This window comes from Pan troglodytes, chromosome 4, assembly GCF_028858775.2.
Source record: "Pan troglodytes isolate AG18354 chromosome 4, NHGRI_mPanTro3-v2.0_pri, whole genome shotgun sequence".
In the NCBI taxonomy this organism is placed as follows: domain Eukaryota; kingdom Metazoa; phylum Chordata; class Mammalia; order Primates; family Hominidae; genus Pan; species Pan troglodytes.
In genome coordinates this window covers 73,827,766-73,848,963 of record NC_072402.2, presented here as the reverse complement: position 1 = coordinate 73,848,963, position 21,198 = coordinate 73,827,766, and the positions used below count along the sequence as shown (strand labels likewise).

Below are 21,198 nucleotides of genomic sequence, written 5' to 3'. Positions count from 1 at the left end.
TATAAAAGACGCAGTAAAAACAGTTATAATTCCAAGCTGAGATTTCTTAAAGCCACCACAGATTAATTTGCTATACATACTTTGAACTTTCTCTAAAACCCACCAAAATGGTTGCGTTTGTGGAAAAAAAAAACTTATTAAGATTAGTTAGGAATAAATTAGCAGCAATAAAAAACAAGCAAACCTTCCCAATAAAAATAGTAATTACAACAAAATAAAAAGAACACAATGCAACATGAGCAAAAAAGGTATATTAGCTTTTCTAGTATAAATCTGGAACAGCTGGGTTACTGGAATACTGGAGTATCTATACAACACTATGCCTTACCTGTTACCTACAAGGTAAACTTCAATATAATAAAAATCAAATTATAGTAGTAAACAAGGAGTTTGTTTAGATGTTTAACTTAATACAGTTAATAATCTTGTATCATTAGAACTTTCAGTGGATTAACAGTTATGCATTGCACTTAATCATAAAATACTTTCCCCTAACATCCATTTGTGAATAACAATGTCTACATTAGAAAGATTTCTGAGTTAAATGACCTACCCTCTGATGGAAAGAACTTCACACTGTTTTGCAAGTTTTAGTATATCTGGAATCACGTTTTCTTCCTGTAGCAAATTGAGACCCCAATTTGATGAGCCGATATTTCCCTGAAAGAAAAGAAATCACTTACATCAAATATATTTATAAGAGTCACTCTTTCAAAAGATTTGGAAAGCTACCAAGAAACAAATTTAACCTCATCTCTGAGAGAGAAAAAATGTAAAAGCCTCCTCAAGTACAAAACATTAGGCATGAATTAATTCTAGTTGTCTTAGCAACAAAACAAAAGTCATGAAACCAATAGTTCAACCATCTATTCTTCAACATAGAGATAGTACACTTATATTGGCAGGAACAATCCAGTCTTAAATATTAATCTAATAAGTAGTTCCAAAGAAAAATATTTATCTATTTAGTATAAATGAAAAAAAAACTGAAAAATCTAAAAATTGCGAAGATCTTACAGAAGTGTTTATTACAAACCAAGGCCCAAAGAGATGCTTTCAGTTTTTTAATTTCTTCCCACTTATCCAAATCTGGTGTACGAACATTACGACAGAGTTCTGTAATAATATTCTGGAGAAAGAAAAAAAAATACCATGAGTAATAATATATTTATGTATTTAATATATTATTATTGCATCATAAAACCAGTATAACGTTTGTTTTTTGTCATTTTTGCATACTTAAAATTCTAAATAATTTTATGTAAAATTTCTTGAGAAACAGCATTAGGGCAGGGGTTCTGAATTCACATTCTAGAATTATCACTTCTTAACTGCATGGCCTTGGGCAAGTTACTTAATCTCCCCATCCTTTGATTTCCTAATATCTAGAAGAGTGATAATAACATTTGCATCATAAGGTTTCAAGATTTAATAAATTATTGCACATACAGTGCTTACCAAAGTACTTGGCACTTAGTATTACTAAATAATCATATTTATTCTTTAAAACAGAAAGTAAATTAGTGCTTAGGTTTTATCATACTATGTAAGTAGTAACACTGAGAAAATCATTTAAATTTTTAGTGAAATTTTCAAATGTTAATATGAAAATACTTGTCCCAACAGTTTTCACAGACATAATATAAAAACACATGAAACTATAGAGTACATTTATGCAAAACTTTGTGCTCTTGAGATGAATACTGATACAATCGGTAACTAAATTGTTAAATAACTATTGTTCTGTCACAAAAACAAATATTCCTATAAATATTTATTTCTAAAATAAGAGAAACGTTACATTTATTGGAAACAGTTGCATGACGTATTCACAACCATAAATGCGGTGTACATATTATAACTCAAAGAACAACTGCTTGCCTATGCTTGTTAACATTCCATGAAGTACACGAGAATAAAATGTGCTCACAACCAGCAACTTTCAATTTATTGCTCAACAAGGATAACTTAATCTGTATTAGGTTCAGTTTAATTTCCCAATGAGTGGAAGAAAAACTCGGTTTTTCAGTACGTTTTTGGAGATCTGAATTTCTCCACTAAACTCTAAAAAAAGAACTCAGATCTTCATTGGATTGCTTACTCTACATAACAAGTTAGTTATTCAAAAAGTCATACACAAGTCAGTTAACGCATTGCAAGGCCATTAATATTTCTCAGGTTAATAAATATAGAATGCCTAAGTCAATTACAAAATAGATGAATTTAAAAGCAATTACACCACTGATATTAAAGCTTTTGAGAAGTTTTTGCAAAGGTAATATTTTAGCAATGTTAAGATTTTGTTTTTTTTTTTTACTATTGTAGCTACTTAAAATAAGTGAATTATGTTTTTACCTGTACTTCCAACAAATGGCAGCCTGTTTTATGGTGTACTAGTTGTCCATAAAGGTGTATAGGCAGGTAGACGTGAGGACGCTGTAATCTAGTATAATAAAGATGATTACTCTATCTCCTGGCTAATTTAAATATGCTAATTAGAACAAAAGAATTTTAATAAATATTTGATAAATAAAATTAGATACAACTCTCCAGCATAAATAAAAATATGAAAGTAACAAGGAATGAGGATTTCTCAGGTAAAACATAGGCTGGGCTTCCCTAATCCATAATCCAAAACTTTTTGAGCACTGACATGACACTGTAAGCGGAAAATTCCACACATTAGTATTTAACGCAAACTATTTCATACAGAAAATTACTTATAACACTGCATAAAATTATGTTTAGGCTACGTGTATAAGGTGTATATGAAACAGATTAATTTCATGTTTAGACTTGGGTACCATTCCCAAGATATCTCGTTATATATATGCAAATATTCCAAAATCTGAAAAAATCTGAAATGCGAAACATTTCATCATTTTGGATAAGTGATGTTCAACCTGTAACAGTTTATCAGAGCTCAAAGTACTGGTAAGAGAATCTAGGGCTAGAAATACAGACTGGGGTGTCAGCATGGAGTATATGTGAATGCGTTATCAGTAAGGATATTCAACATGCCATGAATGCCACTGAATTTTTGAGCAATTAATGCTGCGCATTAAGATTCTTCCTACATCATGTTAGAAGCAGAATATACAAAAACTCAGAAATGTTAAAAATAATTTATGATGAACTAGTTTTAAATCTGATAATTGAGAACTAGCACTGGGTACACACCTTTGGTTACTCCGACGAACATAGTTATCACCATCGACAGGCTTCCGGTAAGTGGTAAGTGCTTCATTGAGTTGTTCCTCAATCAAGTCAACATATTTGGAGTTGTATTCCTAGAGGATAATATTGTTTTAATTGCACATAGTATCACAATGAGTCACTAAATTTAAAATATGTCAGATACTTAGCAAAGGGTAGACAGATCAAGGTATTATGAATGCAAATGTTCTATCATATCCATATGCTTTTGGCTCAGGTTTCAACTAGTACTATACACTAATGACCCCCATATCTGCCATTTTCCTCACAAATCTGAGCTCCAGATCCACATTTTCAAGCCATCACTTGGTTATTGCACAGACAATGCCAGTTCAACATATTGAAAATTCATTAGCCTAATCTTAAACCACTTTTTATAAATGTGATCTCTTAATAGTGATCCATTATATATTGTCATTAAATTAGAAACCTTATGAGCCAAGTTGGACCTCTTATTTACTGTATCCAATCAGCCCACAAATTCTGTCCATCTTATTTTGAAAATACCCAGAAAATGTGTCCTCATCTATTCAACCTAACTATCAGTGAAGTTCAGGCACTCATCAATTCTTGTTTCTAAACTTGTGTCAATATTTCTAGACTTTCCCTTCAATGATCAAAATTCCTCCTCTTCACTGCAACCTGTCAGATTACTAAAGTACAACTCTGATCACTCTTTAAAAGCTGTTAAGGATTCCCCACTATATATACAATTGAAATCCCTTAGGATGATACAATATGGCTTACGAGGCCTTTTACAATCTAGCTTTAATTTACCATTCCAGCCTCATCTTGCCACTCCACACTTACCTTAGTTCCAACTATACTGGAATATGACTTTCTTCATAAGTCTATAATGTTCCAATGATCTATACAGCTTTATTCTGCTCCTTCTTCCGTGGATATCCTTCTTCTAATTTATTTGCCTACTTACTCCTCAAGACCATTTCAAGTATCACATCTACTGCTCCTATTCAACATTTCTTTTGATAATCCCTAAGGCAGAATCATTAATCTCTCCTCTGTGTTCCCTTATACCTTGCATATAACTTTGTTATAGCTCTTATATTTTATGCTATTTTCAAGCACTGCACCAATATTCTAAGCAGTTTTCTAATACTATGATTTGTATAATAAATTTTATTATGATGATTTAAATATCTTCTAGGAAACAAACCTATCACATCTTGTCTCAGTTCTACAATTCATTAAATACTAAAAGACTTCATGCCTTAAGTTGTATGCTTGAAAGTTTTAGTCCATTTAAGGAGTATCTCTTATGAAATATGGTTCAATATAGACACTATAAAAGAATCTGTAACTATGTTAACAAAAAAGAGAAAACAGGATAACTGATCTGAAATGATGAAAAATCTAAAAATCATTTATATTGGTAAAGATCATTTTGACCATGGGTTTCCAAGATGCTTCGATGACTTATAATACTTCAAACAAAATAATGAAGCCACAGCAACCACCAGCTAAAGAAAAGCTAGAAAAGTTGTTTCATATCTTCAAACTACTCCCTTCTTAGCAGGTTTCCCTATGACAGCAAGAAATTCATTCTCAGATTTAGGTAAAGTAGTATCCTAAAGTAAAGTTTAATTAAATGATTGTATCTCCTTGGGATTTCAATCTCCCTTCATTTAAAAAAATTATTTTAGTTTTAGCTTAAAGGGCTCATGCAAAGTTGTAGGCCATATTAAGGGACACAAGAATGAAAGAAATGATAAACAGGGCCAAAAATTAGATTATAAAATCAAATGAGTTGAGAGTCAAATTTCAATAGAACGAATACAGTCAACAGTTCAGAATAAAAGAAATATCTGTAGTTTAAAAAAATGTATAACTATAAATACTAGCAATTATGCAGAATTTAGGATTCAACTTGATATTGATGTTTAAATATTTAACCTTATTAATTTCAAAACACTGATATAAAAAACCATCCTCTAAATTCACAAATCAATTTCAGAAGATAAAAACACACAAATTCAACTTTATTCAAATAAGAAGTTACCTTGTGCCACTTTTCCAATTGTTTTGCTACATAACCTCTTTCATTCAGATAGGAAAATCCTTTTGGAATGGAAAGAAATCTGCAAATTAAAACAAGCAATAGTTTAACATTGAGTCTGGCAAAAAAGTATCTTAAGAAGCTAAAATAACTAAAATTTAAAAAAGTATAAGGAGCTAAAAGACTTTAGGAATAGTTCATTCCTAAAACTAAAAGGTCAACTATAATTTATTATAATTTCAATTACAAATAAATTTTCACAATCTTTGCAACAACACGCGAACCCAATCACAATAAAGAAAATGTCAGCCAGGCACGGGGGCTCACGCCTGTAATTCCAGCACTATGGGAGGCCAAGGTGAGTGGATCACCTGGTCAAGAGTTCAAGACCAGCCTGGCCAACATGGTGAAACTCCGACTCTACTAAAAATACAAAAAATTAGCTGGGCGTGGTGGCGTGCGCCTTTATTCCCAGCTACTTGGGAGGCTGAGGCAGGAGAATCACTTGAACTTGGGAGGCAGTGGTTGCATCGAGCCAACATTGGACCATTGCACTCTGGCCTGGATGACAAAGTGAGGCCGTCTCGATAAAAAAAAAAAAAAAAGGAAAATGTCATGAAAAGTATGAACAGACCAAAAAAATTAAAAAAAAAGAAAAACCCAAAACAATGAAAAGACAATGTTTCAATATTAAAAGGTAAACTCTTTAGCGTACTTCCCATTTGGATTTGAATCTATCTTTAATATACACTGCCAAAGAACACAACAAAAAAACATAACAGAAAATTTACTTAAAATTTACCTCAGCAGGAGAAGCAAACCCTTGTCTCCAAGGTGGGATAACGCTGGTTTCATCTGAATGAGAGCATGAAGATTGGCCTAAAAGAGATTATCATTATTTTTTTACAATTGCACAAAAATAGCAAAATTTTTAGTTCCAAAATGCCTATTATATACTTTTACAAAATTGTCAAATGAGTATTTCAAAAAAATTTAAGTATTAAATTATAAAAAATGAACCTTTACCTTGTCTTCACATGCTTCATCGAGGATATCAAGAGCTTCAGAGGAAATTGTTTTGTTTTTATCATGTAGCTGGGTCACTAACAACTCAATTCCCCAATTATTAAAGAATTCAACATTAGCTCTCAATAATACCCTTAAATGTTTTGTTGCATAGAGTCTGCAGGCCTATAAGGATAAATGAATACATTAAAAAAAAAAAAACTTCAGCATAAATAGCCTATTTGATTTTATTTTGGGATGGTCCTGCTACTTGAAAAGGGAAGAATGCCTGGAATTGGTGGTCTAGCCCTTGATATGAAAACTTTTTTGGTTCTTGTAAAATAAAATACTTCCCTTTCTATCTAGCAGCTTCTTCCCCGTGATACAAAAATCTGAGTACTATATGCAGTTCCTTGGAGAAACTAAAATTTTAAAGTAAACTCAATTTCCATATCATATTCTTAGAACTTAAAATTAATTTTACTTAGCCCAAAATTCATAAAGTAGTGAATTAATTGGTTATAAAAATAGTTTTACTGGCTATGTTATACTCACATCAGTAGCTGCAGTTAAAATTTTGGAAAGGATGACTCTAGCCAATCCATCTCTGCTATAGTCCAAGCTAGAAACAGTAAGTTTTAGCAAGTGATCTTGGTTTTTCAAGGAGCAAAGATTAAGGAGACTTAAAAGAAAAAAAAAAAAAGAATGGTTAAAAGAAATTACTATATTGATACATTAATTAAATTTTTTTCCAGCTTTACTGAAATATAAATGACAAATAAAAATTGTATTATTCAAAGTGTATAACTTGATTTGATATACACACACATTGTGAAGATTACCACAATCAATGAACACATCAATCATCACACATAGTTACTATTTTGAATGCTGGAGTGGGAAGAGCATGAAGTCAATTCAACGTATATTTTTAAAATTCCTAATATAAACAAGCTTTTTGGAAAGAAAGCATTTAATAACAACAATTTTAAAAAGAATATTAAAGCAAAGATAATGCTAATTTAAAATAAAACTTAACCAAAGACACGTACACAGACTAAAAAGCATACCATATCTAACTACATTACAAATAAAGTTCATGTATATATTGCAACAAAATCTGGGAATGCTCACCACTGAAATACACTGCATTTTTCCAGCATTTTAACTCCATGAGGGTGGCAAGAAAGTGTTCCAATAAATAAAAAGTAGTGTTGACTAAGGGTGGTCAATAAACCATTATTTTGAAGACTTCTTTCAGGTTTCATTCCAGATGAAGCATTGAGCCACTGAACAATATCCTTTACTAGATCTTCTAAGTATCCTTGCCCATCCTACAAGTAAATACATTGTGATATTGTGAGAAAAGCATTCAAAATCTGTAATTAGAAAGTCAACTTCAATCAAGTACAAAAACTTACTAATAATGATGAAGTTACCAATAATAGCTATCAATCAGTGAGTACCTGTTGTTTTCTAATCCACTTCAACACAATGCTGCATGGAGATGATATTATTCTCCATTTTACAGAAGAGTAAACCAGGTCTTCTAGAGGGCAGATAACTTGCCCAGTCTCATAACTAGTGACTAAGTCGGGATTCAACTCTAGGTCTGGGATCATTTCTTATGTTTCCAAATACAGCTTATGCATATTCAGAAATAAAAGCAAAACACAAGGTGGAAACAGAGGGAGGGTAAGGGAAGCAAATTCAATAAAAAACATTTGCTCTGGAAAATATTCAGAATGCCCACCTCTTCAGATTCAAGAAGAAATTCTGTAAACTGGCAACCTACAACCGTGAGCTGTTTGGCCTTGGCAAAATCCAGATCCAGGTTGGCATATAATTTACTGCTGGGCTTGTAAAAATAAAGTAGTCTTCGTACAAACCTAAAATCAAAACACAAGCAGCAACAAGGTAAGAAATGAAGCAATTATTTTAGAATCTTAACCATTACTTATGACATAATAAGGCTTTCAGAATATGTTTTGGGTCTGAACCATTGGGATAAATGGCAAGAAATGTATTAAAAGTGTTTGGTACATGATATGGTCTGCCTGTGCCCCCACCCAAATCTCATCTTGAATTGTAGTTCCCATAATCCCCACATGTCATGAAAGGGACCTCATGAGAGGAGATAAGATTATGGCGGCGGTTACTCTTATGCTGTTCTCGTGACAGTGAGTTCTCACATCTGATAGTTTTATCACCAGCTTTTCCCCCTGTGCTCTGTACTTCTCTCTCCTGCTGCCATATGAAGAAGGATATGTTTGCTTCCCCTTCTGCCACAATTATGTTTCCTGAGGCCTCCCTAGCCATGTGGAATTGTGAGTCAATTAAACCTCTTTCCTTTATAGATAATTTCTATATTATCTGTAGAGGCAGTTATAAATAACTGCCAGTCTCAGGCAGTGATTTATAGCAGCATGAGAATGGACTAATACAGTACATTTCATACCAAAAAAACCCCCAAAAACCAAGCAAACAAAAAACCTTCATTTAAAAAAATACCTCTGTGGAGTAAGAATTTTATGGTGAGATGGTTAGAAAAAATAAAGGAGAAGAAAGATGCTAGACGGATGAATGCAGATTTAACATAGCTAGAATATAAAAATTGGATAAATGAGGATGTCACCTGAACTTAAATTTTCTTCTATTGTATTCATGAAGAACTTTGTCCCATGGCTCAATAATGTTCTATTGTTAAGATAATTGTAAGATACTACACTACGATTTTGTTGGTTTTTCACAATTTGGCAAAAGGTCAAGCATGAAAGTTGCAATTTAGGCCAATGAATTTATAGACATAATTTATGATCTTTCAACATTGTATCTTTCAACATTATGTTCTAAGCTTCTATTGAATTTAGTTCAGTTCAATTTCATGCACTACAATTCAATCCAATAGAGGGTCCAATCCAGGAGCTGGGAAAACAAAGTTGAGTAAGACATCATCTGTGTTCTCAAGGAGTATAAAAAGTTAGTACTATGCTTTTTTATTTCAGTGTAATTTATAAGTTATCTTTATTTCTTAAAACTTTTATAGATATTAGGTTACATATCATGAATACAGAATGCAATCAAATAATAATGTTAATGACATGAATTTCTCAAACATACTAAGGACCTCTTTCTGAGATCAGTAGTAATAGCTGGTTAGTCTAAATTCAGGAGTAAAAACATATGGGTGTAATGAAGAACAGCATCGTAGCTTAAAGTGTTCTTCACGCTACAAACATTTGCACGGGTTATGGAAGGTGTGGTTAAGGAGAATGTAAACAGCAGTTACAATGGATAACTCCAAAGTCAAACAGGAATAAAAGTTGTATATTAAAAATATAAGTCCTTATTATGTCATCCTCATATGTCAGGGCTAAGACCCACTATACAATTGATATTACCCCAATTTGAAAAACTTTTATCTCAACTACTTCATCTATTCCAAAACTAAAAGCAGAATGTAAATAACTAGAGAAAGAATTTGCTAATATGTTTTGGTTATAAAATAAGACTATATTAAAAAATATATGAGTACCTATTGAAGAGACATTGTTAAAATGTATGTATATGTCTTTAAAATTATTACATATTTTAGCAGGCATTAGGCCTAATATCCATATTTAAGTTCTTTAAATTTAAATGCAAAATAGTTCTTACATACCTGTGTAACTGTTCATCTTTATAGTTTCTTAGATTTACATTTGGCCACTAGAAAAACATAATATGTTATATTACATATGTACTTATCAATTCTCAAACATATAAGATAATTATGTTATAATTAATAATAAAATTAAAGACAAGCCATTACCATAAAGTATCTTTTCATACCTTAAGAATGGTCCCTATAAGATTCCAATTCCATTCAAGATTCTCTTTATGTTGAAGGACTTGGCTATCTCTAAGGTTAATTAAAAGAGCTTCCTCTGTATCCTAAAATCATCAGAAAGTAATATGAAAAATTAAGGCAAACTGTCCTCATATCAGAAAACTAAGTTCAAATTTGAAAAAATGAAAGGCAGCTTTTCCATTTAAGGATAGATCAAGGTTTTTTAACTTTAAAGTTATAAAAACCCATCTCCAAATTATAAAACTCAGAAGCCATCTGAAAATTCATATGCATGAAGAGAAGTGTAAACTCAAATACATGCATACTAAAATCCAGTGGTTAAGGAATTAAGATGTTGTGTTTAAGTTGAAAATCATGATTTCATGTCAGCACCTTAAGAACAAATATATCTTTCTGAACTCGGAGATACTGATCCCGTTTCTGGTGTGTTGCAATTGCTTTCTGAATAATGTGGTCTAAATGAAGACTATAAGGCTTAGGTCCTCGTTTCTTCATTTCATGGAAGCGTTTTAAACAGTTCAAGGCTGCACTGGCTCGCCTAATGAGAAAAACAATTCAATCAATACAGTAGCAAGACCAATATAATTTAAGAGATTACCTTGGTAAATTATTAAAGCTTACGTAAGATCAAGGCTAGAAATTATTATTGATAAAGTAAATTATTTCATCAAATTTGGAGAGACAAATACAAAAAATAAACAACACTACTGATTTATATAAAGACACACTGATTATTTAGATGCAATTGAACATGTACTTACTAAACTTTTCTTCTATGGTGGTAGGTATTTTTTGTATATTGGTTTTAAGAACTCCTACAAGGTCAGAAACCTAGTTTTCTACATTTTCTTATCGAAATTTTAAAGCTTTGCTTTTCACGTATAAATCCTTAATCCGCCTGAAACTTATTTTTGTTTATGATATGAGGTTGAAATAATTTCACTGTACTCCCATATGGATAATCAATGATCCCAGTATCAACTGAACAGTCTCTATTTTCCACATTGGTCTGTAACTGTAAATGGTATATTTTTATAAATTATATTTAATTCTTTGTGGTAAATAAAAGTGCCACTTTCAAGAATTTGGTAGCAAGTCTCACCTTCAGAATTTCTAGTAAGTAGAATTTTTAAATATTGGGATGTGCTGACTGGCAAGTATTTATTAATAAAGAAAGCTTACTGAGCTAAAGATAAAACTATTTTAAGAGGACTATTCTTACTGGAATTCTGAAGATAAATTTGAATTCCTGATGAACCCTGGAATTTGTGGCCATAATCTAACCCAGAGTTTAGGTCTATCAGGTATTGGGAAAGTACATTCTTCCATCATGAAACTACTAATATAAAAGCTAAAAGCTACTATTACTGATGTAAGTCTAGAGACAGAACTGAGATAACTCCTAATGCCCTCAGTTTATAAGACAACTTTGGTCTGTTGAACAGTATTTCCAATGGCAGAATGAAAATTAACAGATTATTAAGCGTACTTTATTATTAAAGCTAAGTAAACTTTTCAAAAATGTACTGTAACTCTTAACAAAAATACATAGTTTTGAATAGCTAAAAAACTCCATTTCACTAACATCAAGCAAAAAAATAAAATCATCCATATATGTTTTTGATCATAATAACAAAATGAAAAAACAACCACAAAAAGACATTCCTAGCCTAGATATAATCTTTGCCAAGTCAAACTAAGTTCCTTCTAGCACTTCCCAATTGAACCCTTCCATCATTACCTTTTATATATATTTTATTATTAGCACTGGAATTCCAGCAGAGCTACAATTATATTACCATAATTTTGTTCGTAAATTCTATGTTTGCAGTATCTCCTTTAGTAGCAGGAGTTCAGCTTATTGCTATGTGGCCCAGTAGTACTTGTTACTAAATTGCAACATTTTTAACCATGCAAATAAAAGAATATATTAATACTGTAAAGCTTTATTTGAAATAGTTCATAGACATAAAAAAAGAGCCAGAATTGCTGCTCACGACATAAAGGAGTCCAAAAACCTCTCAGCTAACATTTTTAGTAATATGATAACCATTCTATGTCCTTGTCTACAAACATGCTAGAAAAAAGTGATTTTATTACACTATTAGTATTTTGCAGCCTAAAAGACAAATTATTAAATATTTTTAGAACTATTAATTTTTCCTTTAGCAAATTCCTTAAAAGAATTTCCCACCATAACCTATCCATACTATTTTTTTTAAAAAGAAGAGATAATAATCTAATTCGATATTAAATATATCAAACAAAAGCTTTGCTAAAGCTCTGATACTTACAGTCTCTTTTCCTTAGGGATATCAAAGGATGCAGCCATATTCATTAGGGTTGGCAAGCAGTGCAAATGATGGCTATGTGAATGAGGAAGAATTGTGTTTGCCTAAAATGAAGCATAACATTTTACATGAGTTTTCAGAAGTAGAAAGAGTTTATGTCACAGATTACCTGCACATATAATGCTATATTCAAGACTATTACAAATTCTGAGGTTTTACTCATAAAATTAACTTATTTTCCCCAATACATGCTTATTTATATTTTTACCATATCTATAATACTTTCAACAAGGATGGAATATAAAGATACACACATATTAACATAACCATTAAGTTTCATAGATTCTTTATTATAATATTATGGTTTTAAGTGGTACCCAGTTAAACTCAATTCTTAAATACCCAGAAGGGATTATATGTCAAAACATTACAGGAATCAACCTAAGTTATGTTTAAAATAACATTTAAAATGCTAGAGGCCATATCCAAATTTATGAGTTGACTTCTTAAGTTTTAAAAACTACTTTCTCAAAATAGATTTGTCCCATATGCCATAATCTTTAAAATAAGAAATATTAATTTCTACTTTCCAAACAAAAACCTCACCACCCAACCAGCTATCAATGAAGACAAGTACATCGATCAAATGTGGAAGATAGAAAATGTAAGAATAATAAGCAAAATAACCAGCTCTTTTATTTCAAGAAAATTATAGAATTCTAGGTATGGGACAAGGGAAAAAGATAAAATGTATAGAGATTCCTTCATATAAAAGCAAACAACTCTGAATATTGGTATTCTTGAACAGGAAATGGTATCTTTTAAGAATTAAAAGACAAATAATCAGACCTGAAAGCCTCTGACTCTATATAATTCTTTCACAGATGGGCCAAAAAAGAACAGAGCAAGCAGCTAAATAATTCACTGATTTAAAAAAAGAAAGTTAAATTAAATTCTGCTTAATGCTCTTTACCTCACTCACATAGCCCAGTTGCTATGAAGGGAAAACAAGGGTGGGGAGGAGGGGAAGAGATCAAGAAAGAAAAACCTAAACAAAAAACATCTGCTAAAAATAGCAAACTGTGACATAATTTCAAAAGATTTGCCATAGAATCAATTCTTCCTTAATGAGTTTTAAATGGTTCTTTTTATTTTGTATTTACTAACTAGTAAGTAATCTAAAAATGTAAATTCCTACCTTGCAAACTATCAGGGATCCCTCATTGATTGATTTGCTGACAGTAAGAACTGTCAAATCACTTTCCTAGCTCCTACTTTCCAAAAGTTACTGTAATCACAAAATCATGGTGAAAAGAAAAACAAAAAACAAACAAACAAACAAAAAAAAACCCCATCTTCTGAACCTCAAACTACAAGTTTATAGAAAAGACTATAATGTTCAACCAAGACTACATTTAAAGCTTCTGCACAAAGCTTTCTAAAATTCAGGCACTGACTACCATGTATCAAGTACATTCTTAGCAGACTGAAGTAGTATCCATAGTTTTGCAATTTCTTGCTTCTTAGGAAGTCTTTCTGAGATCAATTAAGATTTACAGGACGAAAATGTCAACTTTGAAAGTGAGTGTAAAAATCAACATTTCAGTACTTTGTATGTTGTATATTTATTCCATTTACAAAACCAATCAAAATATGCGTGTGCATGCACATGCGCGCACATACGTATCTATCTCAGGATACAGTACCAAGGGCTTTTTCTAATGCAAAGATAAACATTTATAAGAAATGCAAATTTATTTTTGAGATAATACAAAGCAACACTATTAAAATAACTTGTTTTATAAATTCAAACATTAAAGGTATGAAACATATAATCAGAAGTTGCTTAACTTACCATATGTAAAAGCTCTCCTAAAAGGATGGTAGCTCTAACTGAGATATGATCATCACTGTTTGTTATCACTTCAACTAGACCCTTTGAAAATAAAAAGATAACACCACTGTTGCAAAATAATACATATGAAAACATTTATGCATCGGATTTATTTTTCAAAAATTTTTTTTGTTTTTTTTTTGTTTTTAAAGACAAGAGTCTCGCTCTGTTGCCCAGGCTGGAATGCAATAGCAAGATCTCAGCCCAGTATAACCTCTGCCTTCCGGGTTCAAGCAATTCTCGTGTGTCAGCCTCCTGAGTAGCTGGGACTACAGGGGTATGCCACCATGCATGGCTAATTTTTGTATTTTTAGTTGAGACACAGTTTCACCATGTTGGTTAGGCTGGTCTCGAACTCCTGGCCTGAAGTGATCCGCCTGCCTTGGCTTCTCAAAGTGTTGGGATTACAGGCGTGAGCCACCACACCTGGCATGAAAGAATCTGTTAGAGAAAATAAACAAAATGGAATAAAATAAGGTTTATAAGTCTTACCTCTAAAAGTCCATTACGAATAAATGCAGAGAGTATGAGTGCCAAATAATTATCCATGAGGTCTGGCCTGGAAAAAACAGCACAGAAACAATTTAAATAAAGTTTCATAGATTACACAGTCTAACATAAAAACCCTAATTCTAATAAATTGAAACCATTTTTATTTTAAATTCTACCTGGATCTGGCACGATGAGGAAGAATAGTTTTTGCCTCAGCTGCCACAAAGCCATCTGAAAGCCTCCAACTGTCTTGGAACCTCCCTGGATCTAAATTAGTTAAAATATGGTAGGGAAAAGATTAGATATCACTGAAACATTTCAGATAAGTATAAAACCATCAGCTAGCCAGGCTATAAAGAACTTTAAAAAGTGCTGGTTAAATACCATACATTCAAAAAGATACAGACAAAAATTAGTTATGTAAATATACGCAGATCTAATTTTCTTCATTTTGGGACTTCGGTACTTTAAGTCATTTGGCTCAAATAAGATGAGAATTAGATAATCTGAGGATTACATAGGTTTCTTACTGTCTTCTCTCTTCCTTTTTTGGCCCATTCCTATTAATTTAATTGCTCTTAGAGCCAAGGTGACAAGAAATTAAAATTTCTCAGTCTTAGGAACTTGAGGTTTTATTTTTATATTAATTTCCTGTCACAATTATGCAGCAAGAAAAGAAAATAGTGTTCAATATTTAGTATTTCTCCTTTTAGGAACTGTCTCCATTAAATAAAAATTACAATATATGAAAAGATACAAATGTACTTCAATACTTACCTACACTGAGTAGCGCTTCTATGAACTCCTCAGTCACAACAGGTAGAGGAAGACGAAATATATCATAAAGCACTTCAAGTAGACCTCGCTAAATTAGCAAACAAATACACCTCATTTATTTTTATGAAACACTTTTAAGATTTTTAAATGTCCTATTCACATAATTTTTAAAATGATAAAAACAGAACTATTAATACAATGACATGTCACATAACAATATTTTAGTCAATGATGGACCACATATACGATGGTCGTTCCCTAAGATTATGATGAAGCTGAAAAATTCCTATCGCCTAGTGAAACTGTAGCAGCAGTCATATTGTCTGTCACAGGGCAATATTACTGAACTGTTTGTGGTGATGCTGGAGTAAACAAACCCACTGCACTGCCAGTTGTTTAAAAGCATTATATATGGAATTATGTACAATTACATAATACCTGATAATGATAATAAATGACTATGTTACTGGTTTACCTATTTACTATATACTATACCTTTTATCATTATCTTAGAGTGTACTTCTATACTTAAAAAAAAAAAAAAAAAAAAAAAAGCACTTTGGGAAGCCAAGGTGGGAGGATTGCTTGAGGCCAGAATTTTGAGACTAGGAACATAGTGAAACCCCATCTCTACAAAAAATTTAAAAATTAACTGGGTGTGGTGGCACGTTCCTGTAGTCCTAGCTACTTGGGAGGCTGGGGCAAGAGGATCACTTGAGTCGAGGAGTTCGAGGATGCAGTGAGCTATGATCATTCCACTGCACTCTAGCCTGGGTGACAGCAAGACCCTGCCTCTTAAAAAAAAAAAAAAAAAAAAAAAAGTTAACTGTAAAACAGCCTCAGGTAGATATTCCATAACAAGACATGGTTATCACATGAGAGCTTCATTCATGTATACTGCCCCTGGAGACATTCCAGACATACAAGGTATGGAGGTGGAAGACAGTGATACTGATGATCCTAAGCCTGTATAGGCCTAGGCTAGTGTGTGTCTGGGGGGGGGAGGAGTTTTTTTTTTTTTTTTTTTTGAGGCAGTCTCGCTCATCTCCCAGGCTGGAGGGCAGTGGCACAATCTCAGCTCACTGCAACCTCCACCTCCCGGGTTCAAGCAATTCTCCTGCCGCAGCCTCCTGAGTAGCTGAGATTATAGGCACCTGCCACCATGCCCGGCTAATTTTTGTATTTTCAGTAGCGATGGGGGTTTCACCATGTTGGCCAGGCTGGTCTCGAACTCCTGACCTCGGGTGATCTGCCCGCCTTGGCCTCCCAAAGTGCTGGGATTACAGGTGTGAGCCACCGCACCTGGCCTGTGTTTTTGTTTTTAACAAAAAAGTTTAAAAAGTAAAAAAATTTAAAAACAGAAAAATCTTATAGAATAAGGATATAAAACCAAAAAAATTTTGAACACCTATACAATGTGTTTGTGTTTCAAGCTAAATATTATTGCAAAAGAGTCAAAAGTTTAAAAAAATTTGAAAGTTATAAAGTAAAAAGGTTACAGTAAGCTAATTATTTTTGAAGAAAAGAATTTTAATAAATTAAATGTAGCCTAAGTGTACAAGTCTGTAAAGTCTACAGTAGTGTACAGTCATGTCCTAGGTCTTAACATTCACTCACTTCTCACACATTGACTCATCCAGAGCTACTATTAGTCCCATAAGCTCCATGCACCATAAGTACCCTATATAGGTGCTGTATTTTTAATTTTTTTTTTTTTTTTTTTTTTTTTTGAGATGGAGTCTCGCTCTGTGGCCCAGGCTGAAGTGCAGTGGCGCGATCTCGGCTCACTGCAAGCTCCGCCTCCCAGGTTCACACCATTCTCCTGCTTCAGCCTCCTGAGTAGCTGGGACTACAGGTGCCTGCCACCATGCCCGGCTGTTTTTTCTATTTTTAGTAGAGACAGGTTTCACCGTGTTAGCCAGGATGGTCTCGATCTCCTGATCTCATGATCCGCCCGCCTCGGCCTCCCAAAATGCTGCGATTACAGGTGTGAGCCACCGTGCCCGGCCAGTATTTTTAATCTTTTATACTGTATTTTTATTGTACCTTTTCTATGTTTAGATGTTTAGATACACGAATTCCATTGTGTTACAATTGCCTACAGTACTCAGTACAGTAACATGCTATACAGGTTTGTAGCTTAGAAGCAATAGGCTATACCACATAACCTAGGTATGTAGTAGGCTGTACCATCTAGGTCTGTGTAAGTACTCTGGGATGTTCACAGGATGAAATCATCTAACAGTGAGTTTCTTAGAACACATTCCTATCATTAACCAATGCATGATTATACCATATTTTGAAACTGTATAAGGCCTATATTAGAGAAGGGATAACTAAATGCTTACTACTACATACATCACTTAATCTAGTCATTAAATTTTTCATTAACCTAATTGTGCAAAAAAGCAATTGTCCCAAGGTCATGGAGCTAACAAAAAAGTAAATAAAACCAGAGGTTAAACTCCAGTTGGTCAGACTCTCCAAAGACCATGTTCTTTTTCCACCTATTATAGTAAGAAGTGAATTATCTCAACAGTTTGTTACCTGCTTACAGATCTTTCCATTTATAATCATATCCTTCCATTTCCATTATCTAAACACTTTTTATTTCACATTTAAACAAGGCACACCTGGCTAATATTTTCTAATAATATTTTTCACCTCCAGGTTTGGTTCATATAAGGAAGGGCAAAAGAAAGAAACAAAATTAAAACAAATAAAAACATTTAAGGAGAAAGGAAAAAAATCACTTTAAGAATTCTCTTTTCCTTCAAATTCAATTTAACTGTATAATACAAATTCTTACAAATAATTTAGAAATATACCTAATAAATATAGAAATATTAACAATTCCATTTTAATCAAAACCACCATCGTTAAAATAAAATCTCACCACATATTACAAAACATAAGTTAGAAGGCATAAATACATTTACCTTTTGTTAAACGTAGTCTGTAGTGCTTGAACCTTTTATAGTGAGAATGCCCTTGTGTGTTGTTTATATTGTTTTAATGAATAAAGCATAATAAAGTTCATATTTTCAACTCAACTTTTTTTTGTTTTTTTGAGATGGAGTTTCGCTCTTGTTGCCCAGGCTGGAGTGCAATGGTGCGATCTTGGCTCACTACAACCTCCACCTCCCAGGTTTAAGTGATTCTCCTGCCTCAGCATCCTGAGTACTTGGGATTACAGGTGCCCACCACCTAAGTAGCTGGAATTACAGGTGCCTGGCTAATTTTTTGTATTTTTAGTAGAGACGGGGTTTCACCATATTGAGGAGGCTGCTCTTGAACTCCTGACCTCAGGTGATCCACCTGCCTTGGCCTCCCAAAGTGCTGGGATTACAGGCGTGAGCCACCATGTCCGGCCTCAACTCAATTTTTAATACAGCCATTATTCCTAACAACAGCAATTTTTTTTTTTTTGAGATGGAGTCTCGCTTTGTCACCCAGGCTGGAGTGCAATGGTGCTATCTCAGCTCACTGCAACCTCCGCCTCCTGGGTTCAAGCGATTCTCCTGCCTCAGACTCCTGAGTAGCTGGGATTACAGGCGTGTGCCACCATGCCCAGCTAATTTTTGTATTTTTTTTTTTTTTTTTTTTTTTAGTAGAGATGGGGTTTCACCATGTTGGTCAGGCTGGTCTTGAACTCCTGACCTCGTGATCCACCCACTTCGGCCTCCCAAAGTGCTGGGATTACAGGCATGAGCCACCATGCCCAGCCAACAGCAATATTTTAAATGATTCCTATTATATTTAGGGTTTAACTAAGTAGTAAATATTTACTTGTGTATTTTTAAAATATGATCTAGATTAACAACTAATGAGGAAAACGCATCACCTGAAATAATTTTTTTTTAATAATTAATTCCCACTGTTAAAGGTCCAGGAATGAAACAATCCTAATAACTTTTACCTACCCTTATTTCCATATTTGGTATGCAAAGTACTCCTATTAGAGACTGGATCCCAGAATTTCCAGGTTTACATAAATTAATAATACCTAAAGAGGACAGAAAGAAAAAAAAATCACTGACATGAATTTCAAAAAAATTTCTATAGCAATGTATAATATAAAATTTGTCATATTTTTCTAGGCAAAATTATATGATTATGATACTATTTGGTCATCATAAGAACTATTATATAACTGAAATATATTTGAAGCATACTCCGTATTTCTCTATTGATTAGAGATTACCAATAATTTCGTCATTTAAATTCCATCTTCAGTATCTGTTTAATATCCAGAAAGTTCATGAGTCTGACTGCCTGACGAACTCTTCTCTGGGAGTAAGAACACGGGAGAAAATAAGACAATGGTCTGTCTCCCCTCTTTTATACTCCTCACTTTAAAGTGAAAAACTCTACTTGGCATTTATTAAAGTTCAATTCTAAAATGTACTGAATGCACATGAGTATAAGCAATAGACTTCAAATAAATTATATGATTCAAAATTTTTAAGTTACAGAACTAAGTTGAACAATTTTAAACATATTAAAATCATGTCACAAAAGATGTATGAATAGCCAATAAACACACACAAAATGCTCAATATCATTAGTCATCAGGGAGATGCAAACTATATTAATAACAAGAAATCAAAATATACCTACTAGAATGGCTAAAATTAAAGACTTACAACACCAAATACTGACAAGGATGCAGAACAACTGGGAGTCACATATGCTGATGATGGGAGTATAAAATAGTGTAAGTATTTTGGGAAAAAGTCTGGCAGTTTCTCATGGACACAAACATACATCCAATCTCAGACCCAGCAATTCCATTTAGGTATTTACGCAAGAGAAATGAAAACTCATGTCCACAAAAAAAGCTTGTATGGAATTGCTCAAAGAAGCTTTATCTTTGATAAAGGAGCTTTGAATAGTCAAATCTAGTAACAGAAGGGCAAAAAAAAAAAAAAAAACCAACAAAAACTGAAATGTTCATTGCATGAAATATTACTTAGCAAAAAAGAACATATTACTGATATATACAATAACATAAATGAGTATCAAAATCATTCTGTCAAGTGAAAGAAGCCTTACAAAAAAAAGCCTTATCAGTATGATTCCACTAATATTAAGTTTCAGAATAGGCAAAACTAAGCCACAAAAATAATGGTGGTTCCTTCTTAGGAGTACGGAGTCAAAAACTGACTAGGAAAGAGTATAAGAGAACTTTCTGGGGCAATGATAATGTTCTATATATTGAAAAAGGTTTGAATTACAAAGGTGTAAGCATTTGTCAAAATGCATCAAACAGTAGACTAATGATGTGTGCATTTCACTGTATGTAAATTTTACCTCAAATCTCTCCCCCCGACAACAAATCAGGACCATAAACAGACATCTAATTCTAGTTAATAATGTGCATGCTGCAGTGTTCAGGAGTGAAGAGGACTATGTCTGCAACTTCCTTTAAGATATATTAGAATAACATAGATGGACTGATGAACGCCCAGTGGGATGGACAGATATATAATACAGCAAATACAGTAAAATCTAGGTGGAAGTATATAGGTGTTCACTGTATAGTTTTTTCAATTTTTCTGTATGTTTCACATTTTTTATGACATGTTAGGGAAAACATTCTTTAAAATGTCTTATAGGACTCCAAAGTTCCCTGTACTTCCAGCTAAGCGTACAG

At 32.9% G+C, this 21,198-nt stretch overlaps 1 protein-coding gene across 17 annotated transcripts in view; it reads right to left on the bottom strand.

Moving 5' to 3' along the window:
• The window catches only part of RICTOR (RPTOR independent companion of MTOR complex 2), a 135,387-nt gene that overhangs the window by 14,531 nt on the left and 99,658 nt on the right, over positions 1 to 21,198 (bottom strand). For 14 of the 17 annotated variants that reach the window (XR_010157247.1, XM_016953382.4, XM_016953384.4 and 11 more), the window contains 19 exons: positions 19,466 to 19,548; positions 15,543 to 15,630; positions 14,942 to 15,032; positions 14,766 to 14,832; positions 14,235 to 14,315; positions 12,383 to 12,483; positions 10,461 to 10,626; positions 10,070 to 10,171; positions 9,900 to 9,946; positions 7,992 to 8,127; positions 7,373 to 7,572; positions 6,794 to 6,920; positions 6,260 to 6,424; positions 6,036 to 6,112; positions 5,237 to 5,315; positions 3,181 to 3,290; positions 2,356 to 2,443; positions 1,037 to 1,129; positions 554 to 660 (listed from right to left, as the gene is read on the bottom strand). Coding sequence is in view for 16 of the 17 variants with exons in the window: in XM_016953382.4 (XP_016808871.1) it covers positions 554 to 660; positions 1,037 to 1,129; positions 2,356 to 2,443; positions 3,181 to 3,290; positions 5,237 to 5,315; positions 6,036 to 6,112; positions 6,260 to 6,424; positions 6,794 to 6,920; positions 7,373 to 7,572; positions 7,992 to 8,127; positions 9,900 to 9,946; positions 10,070 to 10,171; positions 10,461 to 10,626; positions 12,383 to 12,483; positions 14,235 to 14,315; positions 14,766 to 14,832; positions 14,942 to 15,032; positions 15,543 to 15,630; positions 19,466 to 19,548 (2,008 nt within the window). In the remaining variant the exon portion in view is untranslated. The remainder of the gene's footprint in view (positions 1 to 553; positions 661 to 1,036; positions 1,130 to 2,355; positions 2,444 to 3,180; positions 3,291 to 5,236; positions 5,316 to 6,035; positions 6,113 to 6,259; positions 6,425 to 6,793; positions 6,921 to 7,372; positions 7,573 to 7,991; positions 8,128 to 9,899; positions 9,947 to 10,069; positions 10,172 to 10,460; positions 10,627 to 12,382; positions 12,484 to 14,234; positions 14,316 to 14,765; positions 14,833 to 14,941; positions 15,033 to 15,542; positions 15,631 to 19,465; positions 19,549 to 21,198) is intronic. The other 3 variants (XM_016953386.4, XM_063811280.1, XM_063811281.1) reach the window with 1 other exon arrangement.